The sequence below is a fragment of the Salmo salar genome, chromosome 01, assembly GCF_965601325.2.
Source record: "Salmo salar chromosome 01, fSalSal1, whole genome shotgun sequence".
NCBI classification, from domain to species: Eukaryota; Metazoa; Chordata; class Actinopteri; order Salmoniformes; family Salmonidae; genus Salmo; species Salmo salar.
This window is the reverse complement of record NC_138291.1, coordinates 88,681,247-88,696,980: the sequence shown is the minus strand read 5'-3', so window position 1 is coordinate 88,696,980 and position 15,734 is coordinate 88,681,247. Positions and strand designations below refer to the sequence as shown.

At 42.6% G+C, this 15,734-nt stretch overlaps 1 protein-coding gene across 1 annotated transcript; it reads left to right on the top strand.

Moving 5' to 3' along the window:
- The first annotated feature begins 8,718 nt into the window (after positions 1-8,718).
- Positions 8,719-15,233, top strand: LOC106609174 (ADP-ribosylation factor 4). Its single transcript, XM_045723648.2, has 6 exons — positions 8,719-9,029; positions 9,219-9,299; positions 9,423-9,532; positions 11,391-11,462; positions 11,784-11,912; positions 14,718-15,233. Exons 1-6 carry the CDS (start codon positions 8,963-8,965, stop codon positions 14,802-14,804), a joined length of 546 nt encoding a protein of 181 aa, XP_045579604.2. The 5' UTR covers positions 8,719-8,962; the 3' UTR covers positions 14,805-15,233.
- The last annotated feature ends 501 nt before the right edge of the window (positions 15,234-15,734 follow it).

Here is a 15,734-nt window from a genome sequence, read left to right as displayed (position 1 = left end):
AGAGTTACCTGTCTAACAGAACACAGAGGGTGTTCTTTAATGGAAACCTATCCAACATAATCCAGGTAGTATCAGGAATTCCCCAGGGCAACTGTCTAGGCCCCTTACTTTTTTCAATCTTTACTAACGACATGCCACTGGCTTTGAGTAAAGTGGATGACTCAACACAGTACATGTCAGCTACTACAGCGACTGAAATTACTGCAACACTTAACAAAGAGCTGCAGTAAGTTTCAGAATGGGTGGCAAGAAATAAGTTAGTCATAAATAGTTCAAAAATTAAAAGCATTGTATGTGGGACAAATAGTTCACTAAACCCTAAACCTCAACTAAATCTTGTAATGGATAATGTGAAAATTGAGCCAGTTGAGGTGACTAAACTGCTTGGAGTAACCCTGGATTGTAAATTATCATGGTCAAAACATATTGACCCCACAGTAGCTAAGATGGGGAAAAGTCTGGCCATAATAAAGTGCTACTCTTTTTTGACTGATACTTTTTTGGTTACTACATGATTCCATATGTGTTATTTCATACTTTTGATGTATTCACTATTATTGTACAATGTTGAAAAAAGTACAAATAAAGAAAAACCCTTGAATGAGTAGGTGTGTCCAAACTTTTGACTGTTACTGTATACAAGTACACCACTGACATACTGTATAAGGAAAAACATACAAAATCATACCAGATCCTTAATAGATTACTTATTAGATTTTTGTACAAATAATCTTCTTCTGCCACACCAGATTCTTATTTGATTTTTATGATTATTTTCCGTATGGGCTTCCGGGCTCTAACCCTTGCTATTATATTTTCCAATACAATAGCCTCAACTATCCAAAGGGATAGCCGATAACAAGATGGAGGTCTCACCTTGCAGGGAGGCACCCACATTTTTCGCTCTTACGCAATACTCTGCCTTTATCCAAGCAAATGTGTAACTCGCTACTATGGACGGGAAGAGCTCCATTTGGATCTCCACTGCCTGTCGTACAGACCTCGACAGTTACACAGTAGATTGATTATAGTCTGTAAACAGGGCTTAGCTACATACAGTATGTGGACACAGAGGTCTGGACTTCAGTAATTTTTTTAAATAACAAAATCACATCATCAGTGGGGGTGTCCAGGGGCACTGACCTCCAGCAGACCCATATTGATTTTGTTGATCACTCTCACTCTGATGTCTTATGAAAATGTTTTGTTACAGGCTTCCTTCCTTTCACTACGTAATTTATGTTAGTATTGTGGAGTAACTACAATGTTGTTGATCCATCTTCAGTTATCTCCTATTACAGCCATTAAACTCTGTAACTGTTTTAAAATAACCCTTGGCCTCATGGTGAAATCCCTGAGCGGTTTCCTTCCTCTTAGACAACTGATCTAGGATGGGCGCCTGCACAGATTCAAACAGCTAGCACCACTCGACCTGTCAATCTCCAACAGACGTTGTATGATTCGTTCTTCGAGCCGTCAGTGAGCCGTTGAGCGAATTCCATAGTGAGACATCGAAACAAGTATTTGAAATAGAATTGCAGCACTTGTACGGCACCAACTCTCACTGGAACCCCTTTATGTTATTTTGTATTGTGCTGGCTCGGACTGCTGCAAGTAAAAAGAGGGGTTTTTTTCAGAGAAAAAGAAAGAAGCATGTTATGCCAATTCTGATCAAGAAGAAAGGATAAAAAAATCAGGGACTGGACATTTTGTCGGGGTATATTAACAATGCAATGTTGACATCTAGTGGTAGGATTTCATAATTTCATGGAGAATGTCTGACAGCGAACCCTGATTAAATAATCAGTACGTTGTATGTAACCTTTATTTAACTAGGCAAGTCAGTTAAGAACAAATTCTTATTGACAATGACAGCCTAGGAACAGTGGGTTAACTGCCTTGTTCAGGGGCAGAGCGACACATTATTACCTTGTCAGCTCGGGGATTCTATCTAGCAACCTTTCGGTTACTGGCCCAAAGCACTAACCACAAAAAAAAACATTTAAATTATAGTATATAGCCTTAACATGATAGTATTTATTGTTTAGTATAAGTATGTGGGTGAGCTCTTGGAAGTTCAGCAACTTCAATTTCAACACCACTACATGATCCCAGTGCTTGCTGGATTGTTTTCCAAGAAACAGCATTGTGCTGAGATAGAGCTCTCCCAATGGGCACACACTAGTTGAATCAACATTGTTTCCACATCATTTCAATTAAATTATGCTGAACCAATGTGGAAAAGACGTTGAATTGACGTTTGTGCACAGTGGGCTTCACTTTCACTGAGGGAGATGTAAAATGATGATGACTATCCAGAGGATTAACCAGTGTGTGAGAACTAACCAAGGATTAACCTTTAGAGTGTGGGAGTATAATCTCTCAGTCTCATTTGTCATTTTGGGGCCAATAAAGGAATAAAGGAAATCATGCTTCTAATCTACAGTGTTTAGTACCGTTTTTCCTGAACTGAAACAGACATGGCCTCACCCGTGTTGTTTTGGTAATTATTAACTAAAAGGCCTACGCACAGTGATTCAGAAAGTATTCAGACCCCTAGATTTTTTTCCACATTTTGTAACGTTAAAGCCTTTTTCTAAAATGGATTTAATTTAATTTTATCCTCATCAATCTACACACAATACCCCATAATGCGTATCAGAGCAAAAACCAAACCATGAGGTCGTAGGAATTGTCTGTAGAGCTCCAAAACAGGATTGTGTTGAGGCACAGGGGGAAGGGTACCAAAAAATGTCTGCAGAATTGAAGGTCCCCAAGAACACAGTGGCCACCATCATTCTTAAATTGATGAAATTTGGAACCACCAAAACTCTTCCTGGGGCTGGCCTCCTGGGCCAAACTGAGAAATCAGGGGAGATCGGCCTTGGTCAGGGAGGTGACAAAAAACGTGATTGTCAATCTGACAGAGCTCCACAGTTCCTCTGTGGAAATGGGAGAACCTTCCAGAAGGACAACCATTTATGCAGCACTAGACCAATCAGGCCTTAATGGTAGAGTGAGCAGACAGAAGTCACTCCTTAGTAAAAGACACATGACAACCTGCTTGGTGTTTGCCAAAAGGCACCTAAAGGACTCTGCCCATGAGAAACAACATTCTCTGGTCTGATGAAACCAAGATTGAACTTTTTGGCCTGAATGCCAAGCATCACGTCTGGAGGAAACCTGGCACCATCCCTACTGTGAAGAATGGTGGTGGCAGCATCATGCTGTGGGGAAGTTTTTCAGTGGCACAAGAGATCCTTGATGAAAACCTGCTCCATAGCGCTCAGGACCTCAAACTGGGGCGAAGGTTCACCTTCCAAAAGGACAACGACCCTAAGCCCACAGCCAAGACAATGCAGGAGTGGCTTCGGGACAAGTCTCTGAATGTCCTTGAGTGGCCGAGCCAGATCCCTGACTTGAACCTGATCAAACATCTCTGGAGAGACCTGATAATAGCTGTGCAGCTACGCTCCCCATACAACCTGACAGAGCTTGAGAGGATCTGCAGAGAAGAATTGGAGAAACTCCCCAAACACAGGTGTGCCAAGTTTGTAGCGTCATACTCAAGAAGACTCGAGGCTGTAATCACTGCCAAAGATGCTTCAACAAAGTACTGAGTAAAGGGTCTGAATACTTATGTAAATGTGATATTAGTTTTTTACATTTAATAAATTTGCCAAAAAATCGAAAAAACGGTTTTATTCTTTGTCATCATGAGTTATTGTGTGTAGATTGAGGGGAAAACAATTTCATCAATTTTAGAATAAGGCTGTAACGTAATAAAAGGTGGAAAAAGTAAAGGTGTCTGAATACTTTCCGAATGCGCTGAATGTGATGTTGTAATATAAGGAATTACATTATATCATATTTTCTCAACCTTCTTAGTGTTACAGGTCGATTTTGATTGACTATTTATTGGAAGATTGTTTTATCCATGTTTTAGAGTCTGTCAGTTTATATAGACCTATCTTCTCAGAGAATAGACTAGAAGAGACAAATGTTTATAAAAAGGGGAGTTTGTATGTTTTGTTTGTATGCATTATAAATTATTCATAAAACTACTTTGAAACTTGAAAGAGCAAGATTACATGCCATTCTTGTTACTTTTAACACTGTGTTGTTCTTTTTCTTTAACGATGATTTCCACGTTTTATTTTCACATACAATTTGGAGAACAGCAAAAACAAGTTTAACCAACTTCATATAGCCACCCAGAAGAAAGGTACATGGACACCCACACAGGTTAACTTGGTTTTCATCTGCAGTGAAATAGATCAAACAGTGATGACAGGCATTGACAGGACGGTCACAGCCACATGTTCACTGGCTGCTCACAGAACATCTCTCAGACTGAATGCACAAAGTGATCGTATAGTATAAATGAGCTATGTTAAGAAAATAACAAAAATACAGTAAGACATACCTGCAGTGAAAGGTATCAAACAGTGATGACAGGCATTGGCCTGACGGTTACATCCACAAGTTCACTGGCTAGGTAGGACATATTTTATATAGGAGCAACAGTAATGATACATGCCTTCAATGTGAAGTGACATCAATCCATAAATACATAGCACAAGTACAACCCTTTTTATATAAACCTTTTAGTAAGTAGTAAGAAAATAACATTCACTCAATATTTAATTAAAGAAGTCTTGAATGGGCCTCCTGAGTGGTGCAGTAGTCTAAGGCACTGCATCGCAGAACTAGCTGTGTCACTAGAGATCCAGGGTCTGTCGCAGCCGGCCGCGACCGGGAGACCCATGGGGCAGCACACAATTGGCCCAGCGTCGTCCGGGTTAGGGGAGGGTTTGGCAGGCAGGGATGTTCTTGTCCCATCGAGCTCTAGCGACTACTGTGGCGGGCCGGGCACAATGCACACCGACACGGTTGCCAGGTGTACGGTGTTTCTTCCGACACATTAGTGTGGCTGGCTTCCAGGTTAAGTGGGCATTGTGTCAAGAAGCAGTGCGGCTTGGCTGGGTTGTGTTTCGGGGGATGCAAGGCTCTCGACCTTCGCCTCTCCCGAGTCCGTACGGGCGTTGCAGTGATGGGACATGAGTGTAACTACCAATTGGATACCACGAAATTGGGGAGAAAAAGGGGTCAAAAAAATGTAATACTAATAAAAAAGAAATCTTGAATTACCAATAAATCAACTACCAGCAATAGCTAGCGTGACATTACAGTTCACTGACGGTGCTAGTTACCTCGTCGTTAACATGGCTAGCTAAGCCAGCAAACCCTTGGTTAACTTGTTGAAATAGACTTGAAAATACATTAACGACAACATAAATATATACATCGTCACATTGGCTATTGACTTTGTGATATATGAAACGGTTTTCAAAAGACACTATTGTGTTACACAGTTATAAACAGTTTTTATGTACAGAGGAATGAGAGATGAACCTGCTTTCAGCATATTTCTCTCAGACTGAAGAGCAGGCAGACCAACTTTCCAAATAGGGGAGAAGCACTCAAAACCCACTAGTTGTTCTTTGAAGTAGAGGTCGACCGATTATGATTTTTCAACGCCGATACCGGGCCGATTATTGGAGTACCAAAAAAAGCCGAAACAGATTAAACATCTGATTTTCGTATATATATATATATATATATATATATATATATATACACAAAAAAACGCAGCGGGAACGTGTAAACTCATCTTCTTATTTTATTAAAGAAGGAAAACAAAAGAAACACGTATACAAAAACAACAAACGACACTAAACAGTCCTGTCAGGTGCACGAACACAATATATATATATATGGACGGGGGACTGATGCCGGACACTCTGGACGGGGCACTGTTGCCGGACACTCTGGACAGGGCACTGTCGTCGGAAGCTCTGGACGGGGACTGCGCACTGAAGGCCTGATGCGTGGGGCTGGCTTAGGAGGCGCCAGACTAGGGACACGCACCACAGGGCTAGTGCGAAGAGCAGGAACTGGATACACCGGGCCATGAGTAGGCACTGGAGGTCTGGAGCGCACCTCCTGCACAACCCGTCCTGGCTGGATGGTAATAGTAGCCTTGCACGAGCGGACTGGTGGCACAGGGCAAACTGGGCTGTGCAGAGGCCTGATAGCTGCCGTGCGTAGAGCAGGCGTAGCGTAGCCTGGGCCTAGGAGGCGCACTGGTGGCCAGATGTGCTGCGCAGGCATCCTCCTTCCAGGCTGGATGCCCACTCTAGCACTGCACTTGCGAGGGGCTGGGATCGCTCGCACCGGACTGTGCGTGAGCATGGGCGATATCGTGCGCACTTCCGCATACACCGGCGCTCTTCTGATCTGCTGCTCCCCATAATAAGCACGGGGAGTTGGTTCAGGTCTACTGCTTGCCCAAGTCAATCTCCCCGTGTGCCCCCCCAATTTTTTTTATTGGGGCTGCCTCTCAGGCTTCCTTGCTAGCCGTGTCACAGCATAGCGTTCTCTGTCCTCTCCAGCCTTCCTTCATGGTCCTTCTCCCGCTAGTACCTGCTCCCAAGTCCAAAACTCCTTATAGCTCCGCTGCTGCTCCTTCCTCCGCTGCTTGGTCCGTTGGTGGTGGGTAGTTCTGTCACGGGTATCGTAGGGATTGGACCAAAACGCAGCGGGAATGTGTAAACTCATCTTCTTATTTTATTAAAGAAGGAAAACAAAAGAAACACGTATACAAAAACAACAAACGACAATAAACAGTCCCGTCAGGTGCACGAACACAAAACAGGAAATAACTACCCACAAATCCCATAGAAAAAACACCCCTCTTAAATAGGACCTTTAATTAGAAGCAACGAGGAGCAGCTGCTTCCAATTGAAGGTCAACCCAATAAACACCACATAGAAATAGACATACTAGAACTAACATAGAAATAGACTAACAAGAACATAGCCCAACAAACCCCGAAACACTCTAAACAAACACCCCCTGCCACGCCCTGACCAAACTACAATAACAAACAATCTATTTTACTGGTCAGGACGTGACAAAAATGCAGATTACCGATTGTTACAAAAACTTGAAATCGGCCCCAATTAATCGGCCATGCCGATTAATCGGTCGACCTCTACTTTCAAGGAAAATAATACACAAAAGGTACGTGAAGACCTCTCATATTGCTAACCTTACTACAATGGCAGTAAATATTTTTGAGAATTCGACAACTCATAATGAAAGGAAACGTTATTAATATCACACCTTTTTCTTAAGTGAATGGTTTCACACACTATCTGCCTGAGAACAGCGTTATTCTTCACTATTTACATTGCATGCAGTGTACCAGTGTAGGTTCCGTCCCTCTCTTCGCCCCAACCCGGGCTCAAACCAGAGACCCTTGAACACATCAACAACTGACACCCACGAAGCATCGTTACCCATCGCGACACAAAAGCGCAAGGGGAACAACCACTTCAGGTCTCAGAGCGAGTGACGTCACTGATTGAAACGCTATTAGCGCGCACCACCGTAGCCATTTCACATCGGTTACAGCAGCATGAGTGAGGTTGATGGAAACTACAATTTCACTTTGTCACAGAAACACAATTACCCCAGCCATTAACACATTGGTTGCTGTAGTTTCATTCACCTCAGTCGATCTACAAGCACATTAGCTATACTTTTTTGTTGTTGTTGCAGTTTTACAGCTTATTTCCTGCAATTCTATACATTTTGCCATAGGGTGAGGAGAAATGTTGGCCGTTTTAAAGCTAATTTCCTGCGATTCTACACATTTTGCCATGACATGACATTTTGTTAAGATAAATAAATGAGGGACTCTGGAGATCAGCGCCCCTGGGCAGCCCCCACTGATGACTTGTTTTTGTTATTCCAAAAAATAAGGTCCAGACCTCAGTGTCCTCATACTGTATGTAGCTAAACCCTGTTGACAGACTATAATCAAAGACTGTACAGTATGAACATACTGGGGACTTCTATTGGAGAAGCAGTTTTAGCCTATCACGCTTGAAGGCGATGTCCAGACCGACTTTGGCTAACTAAACTCATGCGTAGAAACGGTTGTTTCGCGCCGAACTGCGAATGTGCAGGCCGTCAAATCAAAGGCACTTGTTCGATATTAAATAGCTTTTGACGAAAATAAAAAGGTGTCAGCTTGTCACTTTCACGAGTTTGGAGTAATGACATGTTCTACTACTTAAGACATATGCCACCAATCTAGGCTGTGCCTTTAGATTTCGAGAAAGTATTTTTATGTGAATAAACAGAACACTAGGATCTAGATACTAAATGGTTTGTCTTTATTTCATCACAGTTTCTTTCTCTGTTGATTTGCTTGAATAGAGAGCATTGTGAAATTCACACACTAACACACACTAACACACACACACACACACACACACGGGAGTATACCTCTTTCTCTCTAGAGCCGATGTCACTCACACGAAGAAACCTGGAAGCAATTTCTGTTGCAGATGATAGTAGCAAGTGCCATGATCTCAAGCAATTTTGCAGATACACGAAGCAATTCAAACGCGATTGAAATTGCCTCAAGAAGCAACCCAGATGCAACTCTGTTGCCAGCAACAACATATGCGTACAGGTTGCTTCGTGTGACATCGGCTTTATCATCAGACAACATTTAGTTAACAGAGAATGAATAGCAGCCTTGTAGACCAATCAGATGATATCTCTACACATGAGAAACATTACAACTTCCTGTATTCCGAGGCCAACAAAGTGAAAGTGACGTGGATGAAACGTGTAGAGAGGAATCGTCGCAGTCAATTGACTGTTGTACCTGTGTGACCAGACTGAAATGACAGTGCTCTATGTTGGTGTCCCGTTCCACATGTGGTTGAGTAGACTATATAAGCAGCGCAATGCAAACCAGTCGTATAAATCACTGTGAGCTGCTGTATACCCCTGCAGAAGTGTTTGAAGAGCGAGATTGGCTGCTGCAGATTTCATTCCTTTCGGATTATTTGAAAAAGCAAAACATATTTTTTAGCAATAATGGGTGTTATGGTTTCGCAACTCTTCTCTCGTTTCTTCGAGAAAAAACAGATGAGAATTCTGATGGGTAAGACTTATTTGCAATTTTGTTAATGTCATTATTATTACAATGTTGCAATATTTGTACAATGTTACAATGTATTTGTTACAATGTGTTATAACATTTATTTTGTTTGATTGATTTTACATAGGCCTATATTATATGCATATTATTAATATTACATCGGTTTTAAAATGATCCATATTGTTCCTACAGTTGGGTTAGATGCTGCAGGGAAGACCACAGTCCTGTACAAACTAAAACTTGGAGAAGTTGTCACTACTATCCCCACTATTGGTAAACATTGATTGATATATATAGGCTATATCCGATGATTGACATCTTTTGCTTCTCATATGTATTTGACCCAGGACTGCTAGATAGAGCATAGCTGAATGTCTTTTGTGCTGATCACCATAGGGTTCAATGTGGAGACGGTTGAGTACAAGAACATCAGCTTCACGGTGTGGGATGTAGGTGGTCAGCACGTCATCAGACCTCTGTGGAAGCATTACTACCAGAACACTCAGGTAGTACTAACCCTAACCCTCTCAACTAACCCTAACCCTCTCAACTAACCCTAACCCTCTCAACTAACCCCAACATCCTGAACTAACCCTAACCCCAACAGCCTTAACTAACTCTGACAACCTCATCTACCAGCCTCAACTAACCCTAACAGCCTCAACTAACCCCAACATCCTCAACTAACCCTAACCCTCTCAACTAACCCCAACATCCTCAACTAACCATAACACTCTCAACTGACCCCAACATCCTCAACTAACCCTAACCCCAACAGCCTTAACTAACTCTGACAACCTCATCTACCAGCCTCAACTAACCCTAACCCTCTCAACTAACCCCAAAAGCCTCAACTAACCCTAACCCCAACAGCCTTAACTAACTCTGACAACCTTATCTACCAGCCTTAACTAACCATAACAGCCTCAACTAACCCCAACATCCTCAACTAACCCTAACCCTCTCAACTAACCCCAACAGCCTCAACTAACTCTGACAACCTCATCTACCAGCCTCAACTAACCCTAACCCTCTCAACTAACCCCAACATCCTCAACTAACCCTAACCCCAACAGCCTTAACTAACTCTGACAACCTTATCTACCAGCCTCAACTAACCATAACAGCCTCAACTAACCCCAACATCCTCAACTAACCCTAACCCTCTCTACTAACCCCAACAGCCTCAACTAACTCTGACAACCTCATCTACCAGCCTCAACTAACCCTAACACTCTCAACTAACCCCAACATCCTCAACTAACCCTAACCCTCTCAACTAACCCCAACAGCCTCAACTAACCACTAACACATCTCAACTAACCCCAACATCCTCAACTAACCCTAACCCCAACAGCCTCAACTAACTCTGACAACCTCATCTACCAGCCTCAACTAACCCTAACAGCCTCAACTAACCCTAACCCTAACAGCCTCACCTAACCCCAACAGCCTCAGCTAACCCCAACAGCCTCAACTAACCCTAACAGCCTCACCTAACCCCAACAGCCTCAACTAACCCTAACAGGCTCAACTAACCCTAACAGTCTCAACTAACCCTAACAGTCTCAACTAACCCGAACATCCTCAACTAACCCTAACACTCTCAACTAACCCGAACATCCTCAACTAAACCTAACCCCAACATCCTCAACTAACCCTAACCCCAACAGCCTTAACTAACTCTGACAACCTCATCTACCAGCCTCAACTAACCCTAACCCTCTCAACTAACCCCAACATCCTCAACTAACCCTAAGCCCAACAGCCTTAACTAACTCTGACAACCTCATCTACCAGCCTCAACTAACCCTAACCCTCTCAACTAACCCCAACATCCTCAACTAACCCTAACCCCAACAGCCTCCACTAACTCTGACAACGTCATCTAGCAGCCTCAACTAACCCTAACACTCTCAACTAACCCCAACATCCTCAACTAACCCTAACCCTCTCAACTAACCCCAACATCCTCAACTAACCCTAACCCCAACAGCCTTAACTAACTCTGACAACCTCATCTACCAGCCTCAACTAACCCTAACAGTCTCAACTAACCCTAACAGCCTCAACTAACCCTAACCCTAACAGCCTCACCTAACCCCAACAGCCTCAGCTAAGCCTAACCCTAACAACCTCAACTAACCCTAACAGCCTCAACTAAGCCTAACCCTAATAAACCTCAACTAACAGCCTCAACTAACCCTAACAGCCTCACTTAAACACTCAGGTATTCTTACCCTAATAGCCTTAACTATTGGATCCATTTCAAATCCAGTCAATTCAGAAAATGAACTCAAATTCCAATTCCAATTTTCCTCATTCCTTAAAAGCATGTGTCTGTGTTCCAATGTCTTCATCCAGGGTCTTATATTTGTGGTAGACAGCAACGATCCTGAGAGGATAAATGATGCCTCAGAGGAACTACAGAACATGGTGAGTCACCTGTCCTTCCATTAATCTTTCCACACTTTCCTATAGCAACTCTTAAGTTTGCTCTTGGCCACCAGAGAGGAGCGTAGTAACGGTATAATGGTATCTTTCTGATTCCCTACGAGGAATGTAATAATACAGTAATATGACTGTTCTAATAGAGATAGGAGCGAGTGTTTACCTGTTTAATGTGGCTGTTCTGATTCCCTGTGTTCTGTGTTATTGATCCTCCACACACGATGCAACATTACAGAGAAAAGTGTAATAACTCAGTCAGTACTGTGGCTGTTCTGATTCCCTGTGTTCTTTGCTGTTGACCCACAGCTTGAAGAGGACCAGTTGAGAGATGTAGTTCTGCTGGTGTTCGCCAACAAACAGGACCTTCCCAACGCCATGTCTGTCAGTGACATCACAAATAAACTGGGACTGAGGAAACTTCAACTGAATACTCCTGTAAGAATGACCATCTAGAAACTCTAAGGTTTCGCGAGCCAATTCTAGCTAGCATTAGCGCAATGACTGGAAGTCTATGGTATCTACTAGCATGCTAGCTGTTACCATGCTAGCAGTTACCATAGACTTCCAGTCATTGAGCTAACGCTAGATAGCAATTGCGTTAATGCTAATGAGCAACTTTCTTCAAACTGCATGCAAAGACATACAGTTGAAGTCGGAAGTTTACATACACTTAGGTTGGAGTCATTAAAACTGGTTTTTCAACCACTCCACAAATTTCTTGTTGACAAACTATAGTTTTGGCAAGTCGGTTAGGACATCTACTTTGTGCATGACAGAAGTCATTTTTCCAACAATTGTTTACAGACAGATTATTTCACTTATAATTCACTGTATCACAATTCCAGTGGGTCAGAAGTTACATACACTAAGTTGTCTGTGCCTTTAAACAGCTTGGACAATTCCAGAAAATGATGTCATGGCTTTAGAAGCTTCTGATAGGCTAATTGACTTCATTTGAGGTGTACCTGTGGATGTATTTCAAGGCCTACCTTCAAACTCAGTGCCTCTTTTCTTGACATCATGGGAAAATCAAAAGAAATCAGCTAAGACCTAAAAAAAAAATTTGTAGACCTCAACAAGTCTGGTTTGTCCTTGGGAGCAATTTCCAAATGCCTGAATGTACCATGTTCATCTGTACAAACAATAGTACGCAAGTATAAACACCATGGGACCACGCAGCGTCATAACGCTCATGAAGGAGACGCGTTCTGTCTCCTAGAGATGAACGTACTTTGGTGTGAAAAGTGCAAATCAATCCCAGAACAACAGCAAAGGACCTTGTGAAGATGCTGGAAGAAACAGGTACAAAAGTATCTATATCCACAGTAAAACGAGTCCTATATCGACATAACCTGAAAGGCCGCTCAGCAAGGAAGAAGCCACTGCTCCAAAACCGCCATAAAAAAGCCAGACTACGGTTTGCAACTGCACATGAGGACAAAGATCGTGCTTTTTGGAGAAATGTCCTCTGGCCTGATGAAACAAAAATATAACTTTTTGGCCATAATGACCATCGTTATGTTTGGAGGAAAAAGGGGAAGGCTTGCAAGCCAAAGAACACCATCCCAACTGTGAAGCACGGGGTGGCAGCATCATGTTGTGGGGTGCTTTAATGCAGGTCGGGATTGGTGCACCTCACAAAATACATGGCAACATGAGGAAGGAAAATTATGTGGACAGCCAGAAGAGGACTGGCCACCCCTCATAGCCTGGTTCCTCTCTAGGTTTCTTCCTAGGTTCTGGCCTTTCTAGGGAGTTTTTCCTAGCCACCGTGCTTCTACATCTGCATTGCTTGCTGTTTGGGGTTTTAGGCTGGGTTTCTGTACAGCACTTTGTGACATCAGCTGATGTAAGAAGGGCTTTACAAATAAATTTGATTGATTGAGATGTTGCTTCACGTCCGGTGAACAGGTCAGGGTTCCATAGCTGAGGGCAGAACAGTTGAAACTGGAGCAGCAGTATGACCAGGTGGACTGGGGACAGCAAGGAGCCATCAGGCCAGGTAGTCCTGAGGCATGGTCCAAGGGCTCAGGCTCTCCGAGAGAGAGAAAGGAAGAAAGAGAGAAAAAAAGAGAGAGAAAGAGAGAGAATTAGAGAGAGCATACTTACATTCACACAGGACACCGGATAAGACAGGAGAAATACTCCAGATATAACAGACTGACCCTGGCCCCCCGACACATAAACTACTGCAGCATAAATACTGGAGGCTGAGACAGGAGGGGTCGGGAGACACTGTGGCCCCGTCCGACGATACCCCCGGACAGGGACAAACAGGCAGGATATAACTCTACCCACTTTGCCAAAGCACAGCCCCCACACCACTAGAGGGATATCTTCAAACACCAACTTACCATCCTGAGACAAGGCTGAGTATAGCCCACAAAGATTTCCCCTGCGGCACGAACCCAAGATGGGGGTGCCAACCCGGACATCAGTCAGGAAGGAACTCAAGACATCAGTCAGGAAGTTAAAGCTTGGTCACAAATGGGTCTTCCAAATGGACAATGACCCCAAGCATACTTCCAAAGTTGTGGCAAAATGGCTTAAGGACAACAAAGTCAAGGTATTGGAGTACCTATCACAAAGCCCTGACCTCAATCCTATAGAAAATTTGTGGGCAGACCTGAAAAAGCATGTGTGAGCAAGGAGGCCTACAAACCTAACTCAGTTACACCAGCTCTGTCAGGAGGAATGGGCCAAAATTCACCCAACTTATTCTGGGAAGCTTGTGGAAGGCTACCCAAAACGTTTGACCTAAGTTAAACAATTTAAAGGCAATGCTACCAAATACTATTTGAGTGTATGTAAACTTCTGACCCACTGGGAATGTGATGAAAGAAATAAAAGCTGAAATAAATAATTCTCTCTAATATTATTCTGACATTTCACATTCTTAAAATAAAGTGGTGATCCTAACTGACCTTAGACAGGGGATTTTTACTAGGATTAAATGTCAGGAATTGTGAAAAACTGAGTTTAAATGTATTTGGCTGAGGAGAATGTGAACTTCCGACTTCAAATGTAAAAATGGTGTCCATGAGTTCATCTGATTCTGGGAGTAGATAAAGGGCGTCATTCCCAAAATCCTGATGTATCCCTTTAAATGTCGAATACTACAACTCGCCTTGGATTGAATCCCTGCCCAGATTTGCTAAATAATGCACTCTGATTGTTTGTCATCTCAGTGGTTTGTCCAGGCTACCTGTTAATGACTGACTGTTTGTCCTCTCTCCTCAGTGGTTTGTCCAGGCTACCTGTGCGACCCAGGGTTCAGGTCTGTTGGAGGGACTGGACTGGTTGGCTGACCAGCTTTCCAAGCGCTAACTAGCTGAGTTGGCTCTGGGGTGAAGTTACCCCTAGGTACAGGTCTAGGATCAGCTTCCCCTCCCCAATTCTAACCTTAACCATTAGTGGGGGAAATGTAAAACTGACCCAAGATCAGTGTCTAGGAGCAACTTCACCTTACAACAGCTGCGCTCAGCCCTTCTTAAGAACGACCAGGACACAACATTTACTCAAGGACAACCATACAATCAGAACAAAACTTAGAAGTGCCTTTCTGAAAAGTTTCCATTTGAAAAATGTTTTTTTCTAATGTATTGCACATATTGTAACATGTAAAGTTCTAAATGTTTTATGTTAAAATAATTGCATCACTGAATGAATGTAAGCAGATTCTTTATCAAACCCCCTGTATTTATTTCCTGACTTCAATACCTCACTACCTCTAATAAAATAATGTGTTTAAATGTATCTGCAGTTGTTTTATTTGTGGGTTTTGTTTCAGTAATTTCCTTTGTCGTCACTGAAGGGTCTGTGTAATGGAGACAAAGACTAAAACTGAACGGGGACATGTTTGCGAACATTAGAAAAAGTTTACGTTTAAACTTTGTCTCCTTCTCAAAATGTGCATCAGCCAATTAAAATCGTTGAAATAGTTGCACATGATCACACGCTATATGTTAGCTGCTACCATCAGATAACCTGGCAGATTTAGCCAGAGAAGAACAGGTTAAGAGAGAAGCCCAAAATATAGCTCCCTCCAGCAGGTGACGTTTTTAATTTTTTTCGCCCACCAAGTAAGGACTTTTTGTATGGCGGTCAATGAGTGTCTAATTTAAGCAAAAACTAAAATGTATGGCTTATTTGCTTCGTGAGGTTTATTTAATTGAATAGAAGTTTTACGATGCTTAAGTTGTTACGGGTGTACTGATATAACTAGGACACATGACATCCCTGCAACTTTGAGAAAAA